The sequence below is a fragment of the Hippichthys cyanospilos genome, chromosome 14 (genome assembly GCF_059441005.1).
Source record: "Hippichthys cyanospilos isolate Australia breed blue-spotted pipefish chromosome 14, RoL_Hcya_1.0, whole genome shotgun sequence".
Taxonomy (NCBI): domain Eukaryota; kingdom Metazoa; phylum Chordata; class Actinopteri; order Syngnathiformes; family Syngnathidae; genus Hippichthys; species Hippichthys cyanospilos.
This window is the reverse complement of record NC_142382.1, coordinates 11,578,717-11,602,005: the sequence shown is the minus strand read 5'-3', so window position 1 is coordinate 11,602,005 and position 23,289 is coordinate 11,578,717. Positions and strand designations below refer to the sequence as shown.

At 38.6% G+C, this 23,289-nt stretch overlaps 1 protein-coding gene across 1 annotated transcript in view; it reads left to right on the top strand.

The window, feature by feature from the left end:
- The window catches only part of LOC148412980 (inositol-tetrakisphosphate 1-kinase-like), a 33,814-nt gene that overhangs the window by 4,509 nt on the left and 6,016 nt on the right, over positions 1 to 23,289 (top strand). The window contains exons 3-5 of the mRNA XM_088432625.1: positions 2,780 to 2,804; positions 13,066 to 13,191; positions 15,880 to 15,997. Of these exons, the coding sequence (XP_088288751.1) occupies positions 2,780 to 2,804; positions 13,066 to 13,191; positions 15,880 to 15,997 (269 nt within the window). The remainder of the gene's footprint in view (positions 1 to 2,779; positions 2,805 to 13,065; positions 13,192 to 15,879; positions 15,998 to 23,289) is intronic.

Here is a 23,289-nt window from a genome sequence, read left to right as displayed (position 1 = left end):
TGACATTTTAATAAAACAAAAACAATCAAACATGGCATTTTAACTGGACTGAAGGCCTTCGATTTAAAAAAAAAAAAAAACATCAGTGGAAAATTGCAACTTGATTGAACAATGTTTAGCCTGTTTTGTGGGATAAAACTCGCACTTTGAGGGAAAAAAGGCTTATTTACATACTAATTTTTATACGGGGCCCCACTACTCTAAACACTACATTCTGATACATATCGTAGTTGTTGATTATTAATTGAAAAACAAAATCCACCCATCTTAGGTGGCATCCATTTTGCCACTTGCTGTCAACTGAAAATTACATCAGTTTCTTAAGCCTCATGTCACGAGCCATCACGGCTCTGCTGTTTTCTGTATTTGATCATTTGACATTTACAAGATGAGCCATTATTGGTTATTATCTGAGCATTGAGCGACTTTGATGTAATTTTTAGTTGGAAAGTTTTCCCGGGAAATTGTTACATTAGTCCTCTTAGGGCACAAGGTGACTTGGGCTAGGCCGTGGTGTTGCTGTGACCTTCTTTGCTCTGCATCTTCTTATTTATTTGCACCTTGGCACCCATAATCTAGTTGGAACCAGTTAAGATCGGGAGGCCACACATAGTCAAATGGGGCCGTCAAGGTCATTCTCCCTGTGGGTAGGCGGCCAAGGCAGAATATGAATAGGAACCGTTTTGTGAGACATTAGACCTTCTTATGCTTCCATCAGAACAAGTCTTCACAGCCGCGTATCCATATTTCTGGCATTCACTAAATAGTTTAATAAATATCATGTGGACTTCTGATAAATACTATCAGCACACAGGATTAAAGACAAAAGCGCCAGGCAAAGATTCCCGGTAAACATTAATACAGTCTGCAAAAAGTGGCAAAATAAACATGCATTGAGATGAGAAGAAAAAAAAAGTACATTTTGCTTTTGGTGTACTTTTCTCTTAAAAAGCTGACATGTCACGAAAATATTCCAAAGTACTACACACCACCAGCAACAACACATGCATGTAACAGTAAACGTTATTGTATATCCTCTGTGGCAAACAATGATATGTCTGCTAAATTGAAACGGTCCTACTGTATTTTATGTTTTGTTAAAATGTTTTTGAGGCGCTAAAAACGTTCATCGGCATTTCCATCCATTTCATTGTAATCTCATAAAACAAGACAATACTGCATGTAGATACTGTAGGATAAATGATATATGTGATTTACAGTTCACAGTCCTTATATAACTAGAATTCTTGTAGGTATTGTAAAAAGGAAAATCCGACAGCCAGATCAAGTGTTGACAGAGTGCCTGGATTAAAACGGAGATTATTTCAACTGTGATAGGTATTTAAAAAAAAGGGGGGGGGGGCTTGTAAAAGGTAGCCACTAAACTGGCAAACGAGTCACAAAGTCATATTTCAGCGGTAGAAGGGAACTGATAAGTGTGAAATTACAGTAACAAGCTCTTTTGTTATCACTTCTCTGTTTAAGTGAATTACTTCAGGGCACTGACACACCCACAAAACTTTGCAACTTGTCTACATGTACCGTCAGGCAGCAGGCTCATTTTGATGTACGATAAACTGAATAGAAGAATGGATGGACATATGATAGCACCTCTGGCAATAAAATTTTATGTGCCTCCGGTGCTTCTTCACATTTTTGTGAGGGCGGCCCGCTTGACTCTGCCGACAGTGCTGGCGTTACTCGACGACCTCCATATTTAAGACAGGATGACACTATTGAAGACCGCGTTCACAGGCCATGAAACGAGCCAGCAGCTGCAGTATTAAATGTCTACATTGTTTTGTAGCGGTGAATAGCCAAGCTGCCGTTGTCATGGGGATTTAACCTCAAAAGCAGCTAGGACGGACAAGGCCGAGTGCGAAACTGATTTTTTTTTTTTTTCTGTTCTCATGGAAGAGCGTTGCGCAGGTTTTTTTTGTTTGTTTATTTGCTTTTCAATCAAATGTTGTCTTTGTGCTGCACTTTCTATTTGGCAGTAATGAGATTGAATGATCGTGGTGCTTTGAGCTCCTCATTAATTCACAGCCTTGATGTGGGCAATCTAGTGAAATTAAAAGTTAATATTCTTGAATTCATCTCTTATAAGGAGGCTGGTTGCCAAGCAACAAGTTTTTTTAATTTGAAGTATTTCCGATAAGTAAAATGTTCTCAGGCTTTCAGCGCTTGGGGAGGGGTGTAGCCGTACATTTAAAATTTCTTTGCTGTGTACATGTGGACGAATGTGGATTGTTGTCAGTGTATCATAACAAGCAAAGACAATTGAATAATGGGACTGATTCATGAATGTTTGCAACAGTTGTTTGTACCTCGTTCTTTGCCAGTACAGTAAAAATGGATTTTTGGCATCTATATTTGTCAATGGCAATGAATTAAATCATGTTTGTAAAGGAATGTGGAAACTCTGCTATTACATTTATATAAATGCTCTAATGAAGTAGCAATGAACTTCTTAAATGTACAGTAATGTATTATCGCCTATACCCCTCATTTTAACACATTTACTGCGTCTTCCTTTTTTTACTTGCCAACTGACACTGTTGGTGCTTTGCTGTTGCATATGGAAGCTTAATTTCCCTAATGGAACGCTTCCAAGGGATTAATCAAGTGCTACTTACCTATTTAACTGAAGAATCCCACTGGTGACGCGCAACATCTAAATTCCACATGCTCAATACTCTAGCCATTATCATGCCTTTTACTAGTTGTGTATTATTGAATTGTTTCTTTTATTCACTAATACTATGTCTCTTTTTTTCAGGAAAAGAGGGATAGAGGTTATTCAGGTAAGAGCTACCTTTTTCATTTTTTGTAGTAGTAACACAAACATAGTGTGCAAATTGATTCTCTCTGTACCACATTGTAGTTTGCATTGATGCTTTTGTTTCTCCTTCACACTGTTGTAGTTCCTCCCATCAATACTTATTGTTGTCTTATTCACTGCACTTCTCAGTATCCACAAGAACTCGTTAAACTTTGATTCAACACTATTTCAACACTTGGGGCTTCATTTAACAATTATTTGTTATACTAGGGCATGACCAATTAGGCCCTTCAAACATCAGCCAAAGATATATCGTCCAAATGGCCGATATTTGCCGATTATTTAAACTTTTTTACCTTTCTGTACTTCTGTAACCATGTACAAGTGTTGTATACAAGTAACACTAGTGTCATTACTTCTTACACATAATAACCTTGTAGCCTTAAATATCTACCATAAAATGTATTGGTAAGATCATTCTATATTCTTGTGTAAAGCAAAGCAAATCTTAAAATTTACAAGTGATGTTTAGGTGAGCAATGCAAAGAAGTTGTAATAAGAATTGACCTGGATGCTACTATACTAAAGTTACTGTTTGTTAAAAAAAAAAACATCACAAAATGCATTGTACAACAAAAATTATGTATAAAAATAATAATCACACCCATTCAAGGACTAATAACGCAAACATATGTGACATGAATAATGTTCTTGCAACTTCATTGACATTGCGACCTGTATGCAATGTGACTTTTTATTGTTGATCTCTGCTATTTTTGGGAAATAGGTACCAAGCTGGCCTACAATTAGTGAAAGTCCACATGTAACACAGACTGAAATGCATTGCTTGGTAACAAATGCTATTTTGTACATGATAGTTTTTACATTAAATCGGTACATTAATCGTAATCTATTATATCTACAGTATTATTTACCATAAAAAAAAAATCCATATTGGTTGGGCCCTACACTGAACTTTAAGGCAAATATTTTCCTTACATTTTCCTCACAAATTCGAAGATTTTAGTTAACAGTTTAGTTGTTGATATGCATTTACAGTTTAACAGTATTTCTGTTCTGTAGAAGCATACCATCTTTTTGCTGCTATGTACGGCTACTCCCTTGTGGTGTAAATCTTCCAGAAACCGAGCAGTTGCTATTCAGGTTTCTTTCCTTTGTCAATAGTGGTGCTTGCTCCTCGATGCTTTTTTTTTTTTTTTTTTTTCCCCTCAGCACAACTATTCACTTGCATGACAATGTCCATAAGCACACGATTGGTGTGAGAAGCATCGGTTTATGACCAGCATATCCGAATTTTTAAAATGCACAAAGAGTTTGATGTGTTTGATTTAACAGCACTCTTGATACTGAGCCGCAAATGAAATAAGTTCTATTCCTGCTGAGGTTAATAGATATTGTCCGCAAGGCTGTTAATGAAAGCAGCAATAGATGCAAGTGAACAAAACATTTCTCCGTGCATATACACTGCACATTCAATTGTATCGTAACTATTCAATACAAAATCCTCTGAGGTCATTGCTGAAAAGTGCTTGTCAGTAAGATGGAAGAGGAATTGATCCAAGCTTTTCTCTCTGGCAAAGTATCCTGGTGTAACCCACCCAGACGCACACACACACACACACACACACCTTGGAGGGTTTTTTTTCTGCTACACCATCTCGACTGCAGAACACCCATTTTGAAGTAATCATGGGAATAATCCCAATGTAAGCGTGCTGTGCTATTCGCAGTTTTAGACTGTCCTGCACGCTTTACTGCAATTTATCTCGCTGTGAGTTTTATCCCTCCTGCAAAAAATTATTAACTAATATTTGAAGCCATGCGATCAATGCAACCCTTATATGTATTGACATCAGTGTTTGCACTATCTGTGCTGCACCCAATTCCAGGCAGTGCTCTGTACTGTAATGACCACATCACAAGGAGATAATGGCAACCATTGTCATGCCTCAGCCCTGTTACACAAGTCTGTGTACAAAGCTGTCGTCTCCTTTTCCCTGGTGAATTATCTTCCCTACAATCCATCAACTGTTTTTTTTTTTGTTTGTTTTTGTTTTAAATCAATGCTCTATATTCTAACTCAGGGGAAAAATATCATCTTCTGCGCCCATGCACAACTGCAACTTTAAATATGGTCATAAATATCCATGCTAAATAAAATCACCCTAGAAGTCTAGAGTAGAATAAATAGTTTATTTGCGCAACCTTGCCCCAGGAGTCAGACTGACTAATCCAAGAAATAAGTCATCTTGGATGAATTAATTGTAGTTCTTCCAAGGATAAAAATAATACTGTGATTGTTTGGGGACTAGACTGAAGTCAACTGGGTTGGCCTGGATGGATTAGGGGCGGCATTTTTTTGCGCGCATGGCTTAATTCATTTGTTGGTGCCAAAAGTGTCAATTGATGTTCAAGACAACAAAATGTTTGAATTTGGGTCTGCGCATGATCATCATTGGCAAGGTGTGGCTTCTTGTCCTCAAATCATAAATGAATGTCAGCAACACCCTCCACCATGCTCTGATGTTTACAGTCACTACATGCATATAGTGAACCCCTACATAAGCAATATGAAACCGTACTTGACTTATATTCTTAATACAGACACAGCCAATGAAGAAAAATAAAAGTGCTCCATTGTGCTGGAAACGAGGAACCAAATCTCTTCTATGGTCCGTCATCACCATAAATTCTCATTAATTGCACGAGACTTGTTTTCATAATTTTGCACTAGTATAAAAGAAATGTGTGTGTTCAAAAAGGGTCATTGCGTAACTGAGTTGAGTTACTTCAAATAAACACTAATGACAGCTCGCTTTGCGTCGATCTCATCGACTTGATCGTGATCGGATGATATTTGCCATTTTATATAATATGGTCAATTGGCTTTGAAGTATGATTTGATGAATAATAATGTTTTTGCAAATAAGAATGTTGTATGAAAGATTTGAGGGGTAATGTCACACCTTATATTTGCACTAGTGTATTCATTTCATAGAATTATAGGAGTGTTTGCTGTAGCATCAGTTCCTTATTTGCATTATTTATTGGGTGCTTTAAAGTCATTATCACGTACTAATTCAATGGCACTAAGTTGTTGCATCCTTTATTTCTATCTAAAGTTGTTTTTGTTTTACCTGACTAAATATCTAATTTATGTCCAGCCAGTTCCATCACGTCAGTTTCGAACATGACAAGTATTGTTAAACCATGACAAACACGCATATTTTGTTTTGATACTGTGTAAACAATTTTCAAGTTTATGCAGTAAATAAACATTTTTAAATAGACATATAGATCTTGCTTGATATTTTGATATTGAAATTGAGCTTGATGATATTGCGATTGCGATCGGATCCGTGATTGGTTATTTTTAGTCTCTGTGGTCACTATTCACCCCAAAAATCTTGATCGTGTGAAGAGTATTTTCTATTGAACAATCCTGACATATATCATTATCGACAGCCGTTTTGTAACTGAGGAAGCAGGACGAAGACATACCGTTTTACCACAAGTGTGGTTACATTTCTTTCTGTGGTCATCATCCTTTCGGAACAGCATCAGAAAACCACCAACAGGTTTGTGGAGTTCTGTTGCGATATGCTCAGATCTGCAATGATGTCGCGCAAGAGTTTTTTGACTTCTTGTTGACTTTTCCTGAAAATGTCAGTTCAAATGTTTTGCACTGAAATGATCCAACTGCTGGCATGTGATTTACAAAGTTCCAAAATCCTTGGCCTGATGTGTACGAAATCACTTTTATCTTTATATGTGAAGGATATCATTTCACAGACCGGTCACTCCAAATCACCTGGCACCCCTTTAGCCACCATCCTAATGACATGTTTTGTAGGGTTTCCTTCTCATCGCTTTGCCTTTTTAGCATCCCATATGTAACCATCTGGCAAGCTGATTTATCTTTCATGTCTAAAAAAAAACCCTCAGAAAATGTCCATGCCATATGTGGTATATGTGGTGAAGGATTCTCCATAGATTTGGCGGTGACATCCTTCTGTGTAAAGGGATCATTTGGGGGGGGGGGGAAAGGACTGGATTTTCTAGTTTGTATGTGGGAAAACACTTTTTTGATTGTCACAGCTGAAAACAAAGGTTTCTTTTGTTTAATTTGTACTTTTTGCATAATTGTTTCTTCAGGCAGTTAGCTATTCCTTTTTTCTCACATCTCCTTATTGCATTATTCCGCTTCCTAGTTGCTTGGCCCTCTCCATGTGATTTTTCATCAGCTCATCAATACTGACCCCTGTGCCTCATGCTCACGAGGCCCACCCTTGCAGGAATGTGTCCATTAGCCTGTCTGTATCTCAGTGCTGATGAGATTAACGTGCTGTGCTTCAGAAAACCGATATTCACTCTCTAAAAGAGAGCCTGTTGTAGTAAATCAATTTTGTTTGACCGGGCTGTTCAACGAAAGTTATCGCGCGACTGGTTTTATTATACGCCGAGTGTTTCGAAATGCAAAGGTACATTTCTGGCATCTCGTATCTCAACTACGTATTGATTGTGAGGCTGGCGCACAAAATAGTTTTAATTAGTATTTCCAGGCTTTTAGTTCATGAGATAATGGTTAGTGTTAAATAAAAATTATTTCAACCAAACTCTTCGAAGTAGAGCTGCTACGATTTATCACTGAATCGACAACAATCGATTATCAAATTAATTTACAGTACAGACCAAACGTTTGGGCACACCCTGTTTTCTAGATTTATAGATGTTTGTTTTATAGATCCTCATTAAAGGCATTAAAGGTATTAAAACCTATGAATGGACACATGTACGTATTCAAAACAAAGTGAAATAACTTAAAAACAAGTTTTATATTCTATTTACTTCAGTGTACCCGCCCTTGTTCTGATTACTGCTTTGCACACTCTTGGCTCGCTCATTGAGCTTCAAGAGGTAGTCACCTGAAAAGCTTTGCAGTTAACCAGAATTAATTATTGGACTTTCTTGCTTCATCAATGGGGTTGGGACTCGCAGCTATCGTCAAATATACAGCCGATAGCCGTATTGGACAACAGTTAAAATTCATATTATGCCAATAACCAATCCGCTAAGGAAAAGTGAGTGGCCCATGATTACATCAAGAAACTGAATGAGAAAGTGTGTCCAAACCTTAAACTATTTTTGATAGTTGAGTTGAGTAATAGAATAATCAGTTTGAGACCTAGTTTGATTTAAAAATGTCCAAATCTTTAAAACATTTGCAAAAAAAAAAGAAGCAACATGTTTGTGTAATCTTAATCTTCCAACTGCATTGTCAATTTGAATTAAGGTCCTTCTTTGATTGCTAATCAATCAAAATGATTGAGGGATTAATTTATTGTTAAAATAATTAATAGCAGCTGTACTTCTAATTATTGCCCACCATCCATCCATCCATCCATTTTCTATAGCCGCTTATCCTCACTGGGGTCACTGGCTTGCTGCTGCCTATCCTAACCGTCTCTAGGCAGTAGGCTGGGGACACCCTGAACTGGTTGCTGGCCAATTGCAGGGTACACAGGGATGAACAACCGTTCACATCCGTCGCTAATAACTACTGCTAGTAGGTAACTGTTTGAGAGCTGTAGAACCTTTTTTTTAATATGCACATTAAGTAGAGATTAAATCCAATTTTGTCCTCAACAAAATGACGTTAAATCAAAGGCTTCTTCTGGTTTTTTGTAACATAGGCAGTGACTTTTCCTTGTCTTTGAGCTCCCAGTTTGGCCAGCCGAACATTTTTAGCATAGGACGACCTTCATGTCGATCCCTCCATACTGTATCTTTAGCCTCTCGGCCACATATGTTTCTCACACACGTTGATGACAAGTGCCACACTGCCTATTACATTTATCATTCATCACCATATGGACTTTGCATGCACTCTGTCAAAGCACATTCTTCGGAACAAAGTGGATGCCAGGTGAGATCAAAGTGGCAAAGAGACCTCTCAAAGATAAATCACCTGGACCATGAGACGATTTGCTTCATTGCCTGGTTTGACTCCTTACCATTGGCTTCGGTTTTGTAGTTTTTAAAAGAAAAATGAAGCAGCAAATTGTTCTTTTTCCCATTGGCATCGTGCAGCCAACATTTTACTTTGTTGCTTTTTGTGTTTTTGTACGTTGAAAAGTAAAGTTTCTTCCTATGACCCTCTCCCCAGAGTTTGTGTAAAATCGTTTATTTCCCATGAGTGTATCCCCCGGCCCTGATACGGAGAGACATCAAAGCTGGAAATACATTGGCCCTGACCTAGCCTCTCCCCTCTGGATACAGCATGTTTTTTGCGCTGTCCATCACTACCATAGCTCCCTCCTAGCCCTCGGTCCCAGAGGGGTCGGCACAGACGTCAGTTGACATTTCTGCTTTTAGCTTTTAGCAGCACATCAATGACTTTACTGCTGGGTTTTGGTGCGAGCTCAAAGAGCAGGCTCATTCGATCTATGCGCAGGATGGGATTCATTCATTCCATCTTTGCGATTTAGGCGCTGATTTGTGTTCACCGTTTATTCATTTTTGAGAACTTCATATTTGCCCCATTTGGGATCGAACAATCTAAATTTTCTTTTCAGTAGCATCTTATTTATTATTATTCTCACCGTATTAGTAAAGTGCCATTTGGTTTGATCCCACATTTTTTTTTTAACTTGAAAGTTAACATGTTTTCATGAACATCTAGTGTATTTTCTCTGAATCAACTAAAATGCTAAAATGCAAGCATAAGGAGGTGAGTAGGAGGTTGTGTTTGTAGAGTATGTCACAAGCATACAGTCATCTAAATAACTGTACTTACACAACCGCTTTTCGCAAGTTTCATGGAGGAGTGAAGCCAATCGAAGGAACCATAAAATACTGAAGTAAATCTAGGAGTTATGCGATTCATCATTTGGAAAACGCCATGTTGTTTTTCTTCAGTTGTTTTTCAGCAGTTACAGCGGGAATGTTATCATCCTTGCATTTGCTTAACCTTTCATTAAAAAGCTATTTTGGGCTTTTGTTTCTATTACGGATAAAATGTTGCTTTTCTTCATTATGGGACCACTTTAAACTCATTTTCATTGGCACAAGATTACACTGTTTGAATATGGATGAAATAAACCATTGCTGGTCTCTCAGTTAAGCTAATTCATTCTTGCCATGTCACTGTCATTTCAGAATGTATGGCTAAGTAGGATAAAAATAAACACACGTGCTAATGCTAGCTTACACTGTCGCTGTCCCGCAACACAGGACACCGCAGTATTATGCATTATAGTCTGCACTCATCAGCCTGTCTCCTTTTGTATTAAATTGATATCCTCACTACAGCTAAACGCCTGATATCAAAGTAATTTCAGGAGACTTTTTGTTTTCATGCTATATATTTTATTCAGACTGTTGGTCCAGGAATGTTGGAAATGTTACAGAACTACTTGTCATAAAATTTCAAACCCAAACGATTAACTACAAGTTTTCCCCCATATTGAATGCCAGATGATAAACCAGCACATCTCCAAAGAAATCCCGTGGCGTTGTCTTCGTTTAGTGTACAAGAAGGCAAGAGTTGTGGCTGACAATAATACCCTGAGCATCTGACTAACTGGTCAAGAAGGACATAGCCACGTTGGAACACTTTCTTTACTCATCTGACTTAGCTCGTGGGATTTTTGCCTTTCTACCATGCTCAATGGGGTCTTCACGGGGATCTGTTGTGGAATGGCAGTTAGGACAAAATTGCAAGGGATCGCTAAAAAATCTTAGGAGTGCATGTCAGGTGAGGCTGGCATATTGGGTAAAGTGCCTTAGATCTCGATGGAGAAAACCTTTTGTCTGGGTTGGAATTACAAATTTTGTAACACAGGACCTGGAACTATTCTGATAACCCGTATCCAATCCAGTGTCATTTTGCCAGCTTCCACATTATACACTCAAAGTGGAAAGTTGCCAAAATCAAGACAAATAGGGCTGAATCAAGTACAATGCAGTGGAATAGCCACACATGACATCATTCCTTAAGTTAAGAATAGAAGGGAGTATTGCATGCAATTGTTCTGAGCAACTATGACTATGCACAAGAACGTTGCATTACATGTTGTGGATATACAGATGATAAACAATAAGTGTGCTGTTATCATATAGCAATTCTTAATACCAATACCAATACTACTGCTTTTCATAGTGTTATGTTTCATTATGGTTGGAACTACTGTTTGGATTTACCATATTTTTCGGACTATGAGTCGCGACGTTTTCATCATAATTTGATTGTAAATTTGATATACGGTATGCAGTATATATGATTGTATTCATAAATTTATGATCGTATATATTATTATTTGTAGTATGTGCAATGATCACTAAAATTATCTATCAATTAAACGACGGGAGACAATGCTATCCAAGCATTGATTTCGAGTTTGAACTGCTATTTAACTGTAGTATTCTGTTGGTAGTATCCCTCCATCCATTTTCTATAAATATAATGTTGGGACTAAATATGCAGGCATGTTCAGTCTGTTAAAGAGAGGATGCTGCAGTTGGTAGACAATTAAAAAATACATAAAGAAAATGTAAGTTTCATATGACCACCATATAACTGCGGCTTAAAGTCCAGTGCGGCTTACCCGCGGCAAAAGATGTTTTTTTTTTCCTCAATTTTTGCTGCTGCGGCTTATCTACCGATGCGCCTTATTGTCTGGAAAATATGGTACCTTCTCTGGGATGAAAAAAAAAAAAAGAGAAAGTTAAGCAAAGGATGGTTTATATATTTACACCTTGGTAAAGGAACAAGGCTGCCATAATGAGTAATGTATCACCTCCCACAATCATTAACTTAGATAGCGTTCCTCTGAATGCAGGCCGCCCTTGACTAACCGAAACCACGTACCGGTTTATGATCTCACATTGATCGCCCGCGATGTGACAATATACAAGGTTGGTTTGCATACTGCGGCTTCTGCAGTCTGTCGTCAGTGGGTTTATTTACACAGGTGTTTCAATATTTCATTTTGCATGCAAGACCAGGTATTTGTTACTTGGTAGCAAATTTACATCAGATTCCACTATTCATGTTCTGTCACTAGGACCTGAGTCAAGTATATTGTATCAATTTTTTGTCTCAGTGGTATGATTTAACATACAAGCCAAGGTTATGTCTTTATCAAAAAACGTACTTTTCAATAACTCTTGCACCACATTGAAGGCTACTTTATCCCTGTGTGTGACTCTTTCATCTTGACCTTTTTAACTGAGAGAAATCTGCTTTAAAATCAGAACCAGGACGGCCCTTGAACATGCTGTAGTTGCGCTTATGCATTTTGATTTCACACACAGACAAAATCCTCTTTTTGTTTTGTGATCGTTGTTGTCAAGACAAACTGACAAGGTCCTCTTTGAATTGGGCTGAACTTTTCTTCAGCAAAGTGCTTGTCAGCTAAAATCTATCACTGGTAAAGTGGATATTTAGGTGTCTGCCTTTGCTCATGCAGTCCGACCAAGTTTGTATCTCTCGCAAAGAACTCTCGCACTTGGCCTGTGCAAACAAGCTACTGACCGGAACACATTTTAAACAATGGTAAATTTGATATCTGTTCACTATTCTGTTCATGTAATGAATGCCTGGCCCTCCTCACTGGTAGTGAAATATAGTTTACACGATGACATCACGACTACAGTATGACTAAAATTACAATTTTAAATGTAATGCCGTCAAATTTGTTTTGACATTTTAGAAAGGCAATTAAATCTCTGTATAATCTTGAAGGCATCACTTAAAGATAAAGTAAATAGAATGGGGGAGGGAGCTTATATTACTGTTTTGCCAATAACTGCTCATTATGTAGTTCACACACCATTTATTTATAGCCTAAATCCAAACAGAACATAAGTAGTTAATGTTTTGTTTTTTTTCATAGGAAAACCGTGCAAAAATAATTTGTATGGTCCCATTTGTGTTGCTGCAGATTATTTGTGCTTGTGTGTCACAGACGGGCATATTTCAGTGACTTGAGGCTCACATAAGGGGGGTCCATCTGTTTATTCACGCCGCATCCATATTGCCAGATCTGATTCATTTTGTCTTTTTTTATCCACATTTGTTAGTGGTCTGATTTTGATCAGTTTCATGCATATTTTTGAGTTCGTGCTCCAGGTCAGTTACAAAAAAAAAAAAAAAAAAAAATCTGACTTGTATTACTTTGACTCTAACATGTGAATCCACAATTAGTCAGATGGCTATCCCTTATTTGAACCCAAACCCAGATATACTATTTTCTCCACAGTTGGACCTCAGCCAGCCTCTGGAAGAGCAGGGTCCCCTGGACGTCATCATCCACAAACTGACGGACCTCATCCTGGAGGCTGACCAGAACGACTCTCAGGCTGTGCTGCTGGTGCAAAGAGTGCAGGTATTGTTCAGTACCAGACCTCTGAATCAGACTGACTTTGTCGCAACAAAAGAAAAGCACACAAACAACCTCGTTTTAACTTTGTAGGAACGTAAAGACAACTTCTGATCATGCTTGAAGCCTTTTTTTTTGTTCTTCCCAATGGGAGAAACATCTCAAATGGACAAAAGGTCACTGCTCTAAGTGTTACGGTATCATGAAAACAATATTTGTTTAGCTGGCAGTGCTATAGATGGTGTAATAGTTGATGGATGTATAGTTAAACAACTCCTAATCTTTTTGTAAAAAGCTCAGTAATGTTTTCCCTCCAAAGTTATGTTGAAGTTCAAATTGTAGCTTTAGGGCATGGCACTTTGGATTATATTTCAGTATATTAAGTTCTCTTGCAGCTAGTCTTTGACATATTCCTATATTCTGTCTTCTTAATTTTCACTATTTGAAACTTGTAGATATTTTTTTGGAGTTGTCCTCAACCTCCCCACCTCATGACGTTGATGAATAGAGCTGCTGATTATTTGTTAGTGCCCAGCAGATAAACACCAGCACTATTGAAGTGTATACAAACATTAGCGAGTCATCCTTCTGCCAGGGTACTTACCTAACCACACCATTCATCAGTGATGATGTGCTTCTATTGTGATTGGGGCTGTCACTATCAAATCTTTCTAAAATCGGTCCAGTATTCCAGAGAATGATTGTGTAATTGACCACGCTCCTCCATATATTTATTTAAATAATACACTAAGTTTGAATGTAAGTTGAAGTGAGTGGATATAAATACTTATTGGTTATTATCTTCTACAAAAATGCATTATTAGACACCAACAAAATCTGCTTAAACTGTTAGCAATTGTGATTTGTATATGTGCACTAGCGGGGGGCGTGAGTTGATGCCATGGAGGGTGTGGATGACCCCAGAGAAAATTCTTTGTTTTTGCCGTGTGAAGTGTAATTGCAATAAAGTAAGATTTTTCATCAAGTTTTGTGCACTTTGATGCATTTGGTTATTTTTTTTTTTCTGTTTTAGACTAAGCTGCAACCTGTATAAATCCTGTAAAAAACAGTTTTTGAAAGTTGATTAATATTTCTTTTTCTTTTTTTTGTGAATGTTAAAAAGGGATACAAGTTTAGGTATACGAATGCATTTTTCATAGATAATATTCTTATATATAGTCACCGCGTCGATTAGTGGGGGTCAATAACTTCCTGTTAGTCTAGTTCTACTACTTCTTTTTGAAGAGCAGACGAGCATGTTTTGTGCTTGACCGCCTGCTCTAATTGCAACACTTATATCAAGCCTCTACGGATTGTTTGCAGTGACATGTTGTGTATTCGAAATATCAGCCTTGGTGCTTTTTGGCAAGTTAACAACTTTCTTTTCAATAGCTCCAAGTCCTAATATTGCCTAAAAAAGCCCGCTAACAACGAAATAATTGGTTTTATTTATTTATTTTATCTTTATTTCATACTTATTTTCATTAGGGTCGCGGGCATGCTGGAGCCTATCCCAGCTGTCTTCGGGCAATCAAGCTATATTCAAAGTTGGCTTACCAAACTTTGTCGAAATTTTTCCCAGCCCTAATTCTGACCATAAATAACTTCTTTTTCTTGTGGCTGCCGCAAGCATGTTTAGTGAGCGATCAACAGCACTTGATTGAAGCGGTCCATCTAAGTGACCTCAGCCATCTGACAAAACCTGATCTGCACTGGGAGTCCAAAACACAAAGCATTTAACACCCACTTGTCTTTTACACCTCTCCTCTTGTCATGTGCTCAATGTGTTTTTTTTTTTTTTTCCCCTCTGGCATGCAGAAATCAGTTGTGAATTGTCTTCATCATCAATGTGTTCCACTAAATTTCAGAAAGATTAGTATGGCTTTATTTTTGGCAGCATGCTTGACTTACATAATGGGCTTTCATCAGCATCACCCGTTTAGATCTGTGTAAATCCTAAAGATGAAATCTTCGGTTCTACAAAAAGACATTTCCATTGCATGCATTTGTTTGGCGCGTGTTTAATTTTAGGCGAGCGTGCATGTGACTGCACCGCTGCACTTTTTTTTTCTAAGAGCTGTGATGTGAAGAGGCAGCCTGTTTGTTTAACGCACACGTCAGCCAGCTCCAGCTGACAGCGTTTGTGTGTCAGAAAAGAAATTGCCGGGGAAGGTTGGCGGAGAAATCCACCGAGGCGAGATGCAAGCGGGGATGGAGCGTTGTTACGTAAAACAGGCAACCCCGCGCTGGCCCAACTGTCGGCTATGCAGGGATGGTGTGATATAATCCACACAGACCGGCTGGCATACATCTCATCCTCTGTCAAGTGAGGCATGCTAACCCTTTAACGGAATGTCAGTGTTTAGATGACATCTCCGAATGTGTCTTACATTGACACTCCTTTTACATACTTTCAATGTGAGCCACAAACAGTTCAGTTGTAAATGTCACAAGCAGCAGCCAATAAAAAGTGTGAGTAATCCTCCGTTATTGACTCCACTTTATGAATACGGTACATGTGTTAAATAAGACCTTACTCTTACATGTGCAAGAATAGAAAATAGAAGAAAGCATGTTATCACAAGACTCCTTCGCATCGATCATTTTTACTCATGAGTCTATATGTATCAACTGGTGTTGCATCAGTACGATTTGGACCAACTAAAGAATTGAAAGTGCGTGTTTGCTCATCAGGACTACATTGATGCCCACCCCGAGACTATTGTTCTGGACCCCCTGCCAGCTATCAGGACATTGCTGGACCGGTGCAAGTCTTACCAGCTCATCCACAGGATAGAAAGCTGCATGCAAGGTGAGAACTAATTGCATGAAATTCATACACTCCAGGTGAAGTCCATCAACAAGTTCTAGTAAAACTTTTACTCCTAAAAAATGTTTTCAATTTTAGATGGCAGAAAATAAGACAAAAAAAAAATGATACTGCTATAAACAGCAATTGATATGACTATCGGAGAACACAGTGGAGCTGCTGAATGTAAATTTGGTAACAAGTTAGTGAGACGTTGGAAACAGCAGCACGAAGAACTCGATAATTGCACAAAGTTAAAAATCTTACAAAAAATTAAACTGTTCAAAAGGACAGAGTAAATAATCCCAAAGATTTGAGGTGTTTCCACCATGCAGATACAGTAAAAGCCAAAAGCTAGTGAAAAGAATATACATGAGAACTTGGAGGCGGACCATCTTTGCACCTTCCACCTGTGTTGATTTTTAAACAGATGACGACACCAAAAGAAACACAACTGACTAGAATCACGTTGCATGAAGCCAAATGAAGGCTTGGCTGAAAGAGATTGCTTCAGCAAGCCACATGGGGGATTTTTTTTTCACACCAAAAAAGCATTTCTCGTTTTGGACAGCATGAGCTCCCATATACTGTAACGGAATCTGTGAAAGAAAGCCATCAATAGAACAAGCCCAGTTCCTGCTGTGATTCCCGGGTGCACAACCAAGTTTTTGCAACTCCTTGACATCGTCACACTATCACGAATTTCACCTGGCTCTCCAAGTTCAGCCAGAAAATCGGGTGACTAACAGCCAAAAATCTTTTCCCAATACTGTCCGCATTCAAAAAGGACCTCATTCTTGAGCTTACCAGCGGATTCTATCTATGGAGCCATTAAAAACAAGCCACACTTGGCAAGATTTTGAAAAGCTGGACTGCTGCGAGTTGAAAAGAATTGCATAAGCTCAACAAAACGAATAATATTTCATTGGTAAAAATAGAAAATAAAAGCAATTTAAAAAATACAATACATTCTGAAAACAGTTGTTAAAAATAACCCAATAATTGGTCAAAAAAGGACTCAGCTGATATTTGAGACCGATAGACTGACATAGATTGACAGACATACAGCTAGGCAGACAGACAAGCCTGTGTACAGTATGTTCTGTGCATTAGGAGTATGATTTTCGAAACGTTTTAGAATCACTTATTCTATCAATTATTTCATCAATTCATCTGATATTTTCTTTCATATGAAAGTGTTTTATAAAACAATGTCTTCTTGAGTACTGCTTATTAACTAATTTATTGTTGTTTGTTAGGTAATTGGAAAGTGATTAAAAAAAATCAAGTCTAACTAACATTGACAGGTATCAGTTAGTTGATTGATCAAATTTAGCACCTACGGTACGTATTTATTTTATGGTAAAATTACCTGCTGCGGCATTGGGTGTGCTTTATAGTCTGGAAATGATGGTATTCTTCTTCACATGTAAGTAACTAGTACCAAGTTGTGATGCATATTCGACTAAATTAATGTTGTAATTTCTTATCGAATCAACGGCGCCCCTGTATGGTGTACACTCCATTTTATCTCTGTATTTTCAAAACTCCTGACAATCGTCACAAAAGCTAAAGTTGCTGATGACAAAGGAAGTGATCTTTCCAGGGGCTTCTCACGTTATGGTGATGGTGTGTCACGGTAGCTGCGCGAGAGCTCTGTCTTTGCTCTCCCCTTCCACCAATGACACCTGCCTAACGTATGACCAAAGTGTTGCCGTTTGCTTGAAATATATCCTCGTCATTTCCGAGCAGATGTTTAAACCCGGCCGACGGGGCTCAAGGTTCACGCCATAACTCCCGCCCTCCTCCCAAAGACTGCGAATGCATCTTTCCATTTCCTGCTGCCTGAGGCAGGCTTCGTATGTTTGTCAGGCAGATCGGAACCTGCCCCCCGCCCCCTCCCCTCCGCGTGTTGTCGAGTCCGATCAAGTCATCGGCGGGCCTTTTGACTCGAGCCTGTGACGACACGGGCATATTTTCTACCCACTCGCGCTGTAAACACACCTGTGACTCATGCACATTTCCTGTCGCACCATACATGGCGGGAAGCCTTTTTAATAAAGGTGAGCGAGCGGCAGTGTGTGCATAGGGTCCCGGGATGTGCTGATTAGAGATGTTTCACATTTCGCCTCTGTGGTTTCCCAAAATAGAACCTCAACAAGATGTCTTTTTCTCTAAACACACACGTTGATTGTTATGTAACCAGGAGTCAGTGTCCCTCTCTGTGTACTTGGTTTGACAAGGAAGACGGCCGGTTTTCTCCCCCACCCCGCCACCACTCTGTGTCCATCAGTGCTGGTGGTATTGGCCCTGCATGCCAAACCTCCTTGACAACTGGGATTTGCTTTAGACACAAACAATGAGAGAGAGACATTATAATCTGACACCACACCACTGGTAGGAAAAGGGTGTGCAATGGCAGATTGTGGTTTTTCCCCCATCACCAACATTTCTTTTAAAGCGCCCGTATCAGGGAAATTGCAATGTTAATTAATCACCCGTAACACCCCCGAACTGTTATTTTCTTTCATTGATACATTGCAAGGAGATCCTTGCTTATTCTGCGCTCTCAGCTCCGGCTCCACCTGAGCAGATAAACGTAACTTGCGAGAGGCATTCTGACGATAACGGGCCCTTGTACCGCCAGTGCAAGAGTAAAGCCACAGAAATGCCATTTTTTACCATCTCATCGGGTCATTTTCAATTTATGTGGGTGGCATGGCTCAGTGTTAGTGGTTGTCATCCAACCACGAGGCTATGAGTTCTATCCCTTGATCGTCATGACCATGTAAAAGTGTCCTTGAGCAAAACACTGAACCTGCAGTTGCTCCTGGTGCCGTGTCATCAACAGGTAAATGAGAAGTGTAAGACGCTTTGAGTACTTAAGGTAGAAAAGTGCAGGTCCATTTACCAAATCTGATTTTAATTGGTATTTCCCCTCCTGCACTTATACAAAATCAAAAACAGTACCTTTTATAACAAAAACTTTTTTGTTTTGTCACAATTGTACCCCTCGACCCCCAAAGAAAAAAAAAGTGCTACAACATCCATAGATATGTGTTTTTCCTTTCAGTGAGAAAATACATTTCTCTAAAAATATCTCTTGAGTCAAAACATGTAGTGTTCCATCGCTACTCCGTGCTTCATCTTTCATGTCATCAGTGTTTCAATTTTTTTTTTCTTTAATGAAAACAAAAAAAGCTGTAATGTGAAGAGATGTGCTGTCAAGGTTTCCTGCATGTCAAACAGACGAGTTGACTCCTCCGACAGCGGTGTGGAGTCCATAGCTGACCAAACATGAAAACAAGGAAACAGAGTTTACATTCAAAATTCCAACTTAAGAATCAACTAAGCACTCAAGCACTTGATTGAACTTTTTATTGCTGAATACATAGGATCCCTCTAATAAGCAAAAATAAAAAAATAACAGTCAGATTGCACCATCCTGCTGATCTTCTTATAACACTAGCATTTAAAATACTGTCACAACTCCTTTATGTTCTGTTCTTGTGTTGAGTTATTCAGGTGAGGCAAGGTGTAGCATGGATACACACACCTAGCTTAGTATAGCAACTAAACAGCTAAGTTGGCAAGGCAGACTATGTACTTACTGTATGTAAACTAGCCCTGCTCTGTTTCTAGCCATGTTGTTATCGTGGCCACCGTTCGCCAGCTGGGATGCACTTTGAACGAGGGAACCCCCCCCCACCCCCATCAAAAACCAAAATAGTGCCCTGAAATTAACTTGGATTAATTGATAGTGAACTAATTGCTTAGCCCTACTTCCCCATCCTTATCAGCAGTGAGCAGAAGGTCCCAAAGCAGCTCGGAAAAGGCCAGGGAGATGTGACTCAGAATAGGTTCAATAGCAGGATGCACTTGAAGTGCTTTCACTGGAAAATGTAGCCCTTTTTTTATCTTGTTTGTAAATATACTCATTTATCCAGGCTATTTAATTCTCTGTGCATTGAACTGATGGCAAGAGACTATTTTTGAATCGATTCATTTTAAAATGGTCTCAGAGTGTGTGTTGTTGTAAAACTCAGTGCAAGAATTAGTAGAGAAAAGCTAGCGCATTAGCAATAATGGACCGGTGTCGCTTGGTTTTGTGTTACACAGTGGAATCTACGGTTTCCCTTTGTGTACTCATTCCATTTTCAAAGCTTGGACTGTTTTCACTGACAGAAACCGTTGTCAAGTCAACAGCTTTTTAAAAGTGCTCCGGATAAAACACTCGGATTTGTTCACAAGAACAGATCGTGCTCAGGTTCCTGCGCCTTCAGCGTTTAATCCACAGCAGTTGTCCTGTTTATGCGGGAGATTAATAATTAATCATAGTTGCAGCATGAGAAAGACAAACACTCGGGGAGTGTGGACGCTCATTCCAAGCCGAGCAGGCGCGTATTACTGGAAGTAATAGCCGCATGTCACCGTGTTTGTCATAACGCTTTGTGAGGGGTGTAGGCTGATCAACCGTCAGAGATTCATGGATCTAATTGGAGGATAAACCCTGTTGGAGATAACACAATGCGCGGCCATGTATGGAGTTGGCTTTGAAAAGATTACAAATGCCGCCGCTGTACGGGACAATGCCATGGTTTCTGGAAAGCAAGCTCTAAAATAGCAACAGGAAAGACTGACGATTTACCTAAACAGCAGCACGCACACTTCATGTAGAGTGAAACTCCTCTTCAAAATGGCCTCCAAATATGACAGCAAAACATTCGTGTTTAGAAATTCCCATGCTTGATCTTCCTTCGGGCGAAAGTTGAAGGCCAGATTTTGTCCGCCAACCAAATATCTTAGTGATGGTGGTGCTGGTGATTGATGGATCACTCAAGGTCCAATTCAAGGTTCTTGCTTATAGTAAACATTTTTTTTTTTTTTTCTGTGGAGTTTTAAAAGACAAGCACAATCCATTCTGGGTCGCCATTTCCATTTTTGATATGGGAAATAATTGAGTCCAGCTCTCTCAATCAGAAAACCTTTATTACCTTTACAGGAAGTCTCATGTCACATTTTTATATCTTAACCGACAGACCTTTGTAAAAATACAATTGTGAAAACATATGATCACAGCACTGCAACAAGCATTGCGTTTAATTTCTTAAATCTTAATGTCTTAATAGCTTCTGAATCCAGATACATTTTTTAAATGGTAAATCAAGTGGACCTACGTCGTAATTAATGATGCGTTACCTTAATGTTGTTGTTTTTTAAATTCTCTTTCTACATGTGTGCAGCATTTATGTTCAAATACTGTATACAGGGTTCAAATGACAGTTTTTATGGTGTTTTCAATTGTATGTTAGCATTTAGAGGACTTGTGGTTTGATTAAAGACATGCAATTCTCTTTTTTTAATATATTGAAATCTTAATTGGGGAGCGGAAATAAACATTATAAAAGCAAGCACTCTGCTTTTTGTGAAGTTTACTGCCACCACCATTTAGTACTACTATAATCATATAAAACTTAAAATTACTCCATTGTAAAGTCAATTTAACCCCTTTTTGTGGAAAACGAACAGCAAAGTAGGGTCATATTCATCTGAATATTGGATTTTTTTGTTTTTTTTGACCCGTAATTGAGTTATTTTTAACGCAACTGTGTTTATAGTGTTCAACCAAGTAGTAAGTAATGTAAGTAATTTATTACTTAAGTTTCAATCACCTTCAGCTCAAGGCAAAAAAAAAAGAAAAAAACACTTTAAAGTCAATGAAACGGCATATGCCTTTTGTTACACCAAGTCCGAAACACTACTGACCTTTGTATCTGGATGGTAGGACACTGAAATCCTCGTGCCAGATACTACATTAAAAAAAAAAACTTGTTTTTTTTTTTTTTTCTGCCATTATCGATGATTTGAAAACGTCTTTGGAATTCCAAGCTGCCTAATTTTTGGGGTGATTATTGATCCTTCAACATTTTGCACTTGAAAGCTCAAAAATGAAACCATGACAGTTTGAATGGATTCCGAGTATAATGTAGTCCTGTAAACGTCATCCTTGGCTCCGCTCAGTCTGACGCCAGCAAGCAGTGTTTAGACAGAGCCGGATTGATACCCACCAACTCCACCTGCATGTTCTCTTCCTCACCCACAAAGTACTTCTGAGCCAAACATCAACACGTTTTTACTGCACAAAAGCCCTCGGTATTATTAATCCATTTTTTGTGCCCCGTAAAGTTTTTGCGTCTCGTTTTTCATTTGTTTGAGAGAACCGACTTTAATCATAGGGATTTGGCAAGTCGGTGATGTCAAAAGCAATGCTTTTCCTTGAAAAGACATTAAATGTTGCTATTTCCGTCTTGCTAGAATAGCCAAGTGAGTGGGATGAGCCGAATGGAGATGAGTGATCGGTGGTGACCCTGTAGACTTCCTGCTCGCAGAAGCAATATGGACTTAGCGGCGCAAATCACATTTTAATGACGTATTAACTGTGTTAGCCTGACAGACACGAGGAATTTTACCTGTTCATGTCACTGTCCCCCCTTAGTCGCCATTCTTTTTTGGAGGAAAAAAATGGAAAAAAAAAACCACCCATCATTTTTGCGGGGCACTCTAAAATCCAACAACACTGTGATGTGATTTTGTCCTGACATCAGCACTAGTAGAGGACCGCATGCACGCACACACGGCACCCCTGCCACTATAGAGGTTCATAGTTCAAAAAGATTAGCACCTTTATTGTGTTGGATGACTGCTAAGTTAACAGGATTGCACAACAATTGCAAAACCAATGTTGCATGGGCACCGGAAGGACACGTTCAATGTTGGTTCGGGTCAAGATTATGGTATTAGATTTTGACGCTTTGATACCGTTTTGTCTATATCCTGACCCAAAACACTTGTATGTCAAATCAGCTTTCATCATTTAAATAAATGGGAATGCAATTATCTGTTACATCCCCCCCCAAAAAACTTTACTGTTTCTTAAAAAGGAAAAAATAGCACTCACAAATATTGTACTTCACAAAAACATAGCTTATTAACAATTAATTAGCATTGTAAATTGATTTACTTCAACATTTTCCTTGGATGCTGCAATCATCTAGTACGGTGACATCACAAAAGGTCTAATGTACAATTTATGTATTCATAACAATTTCATTTCAACACTTCCTGCATTTACACAATGTGGTGTGACTGAATACATGCTGCCCTACACTTTTTTTTCAGTGTTATTGAAGCTATGTCTACATAGCAAAAAAAAGCATAATGTTGTTTTTTTTCTAATATAAATAGTAACACACTTGGAAATTAGTAGTAGTAACACACATATGTTCATCTGCATT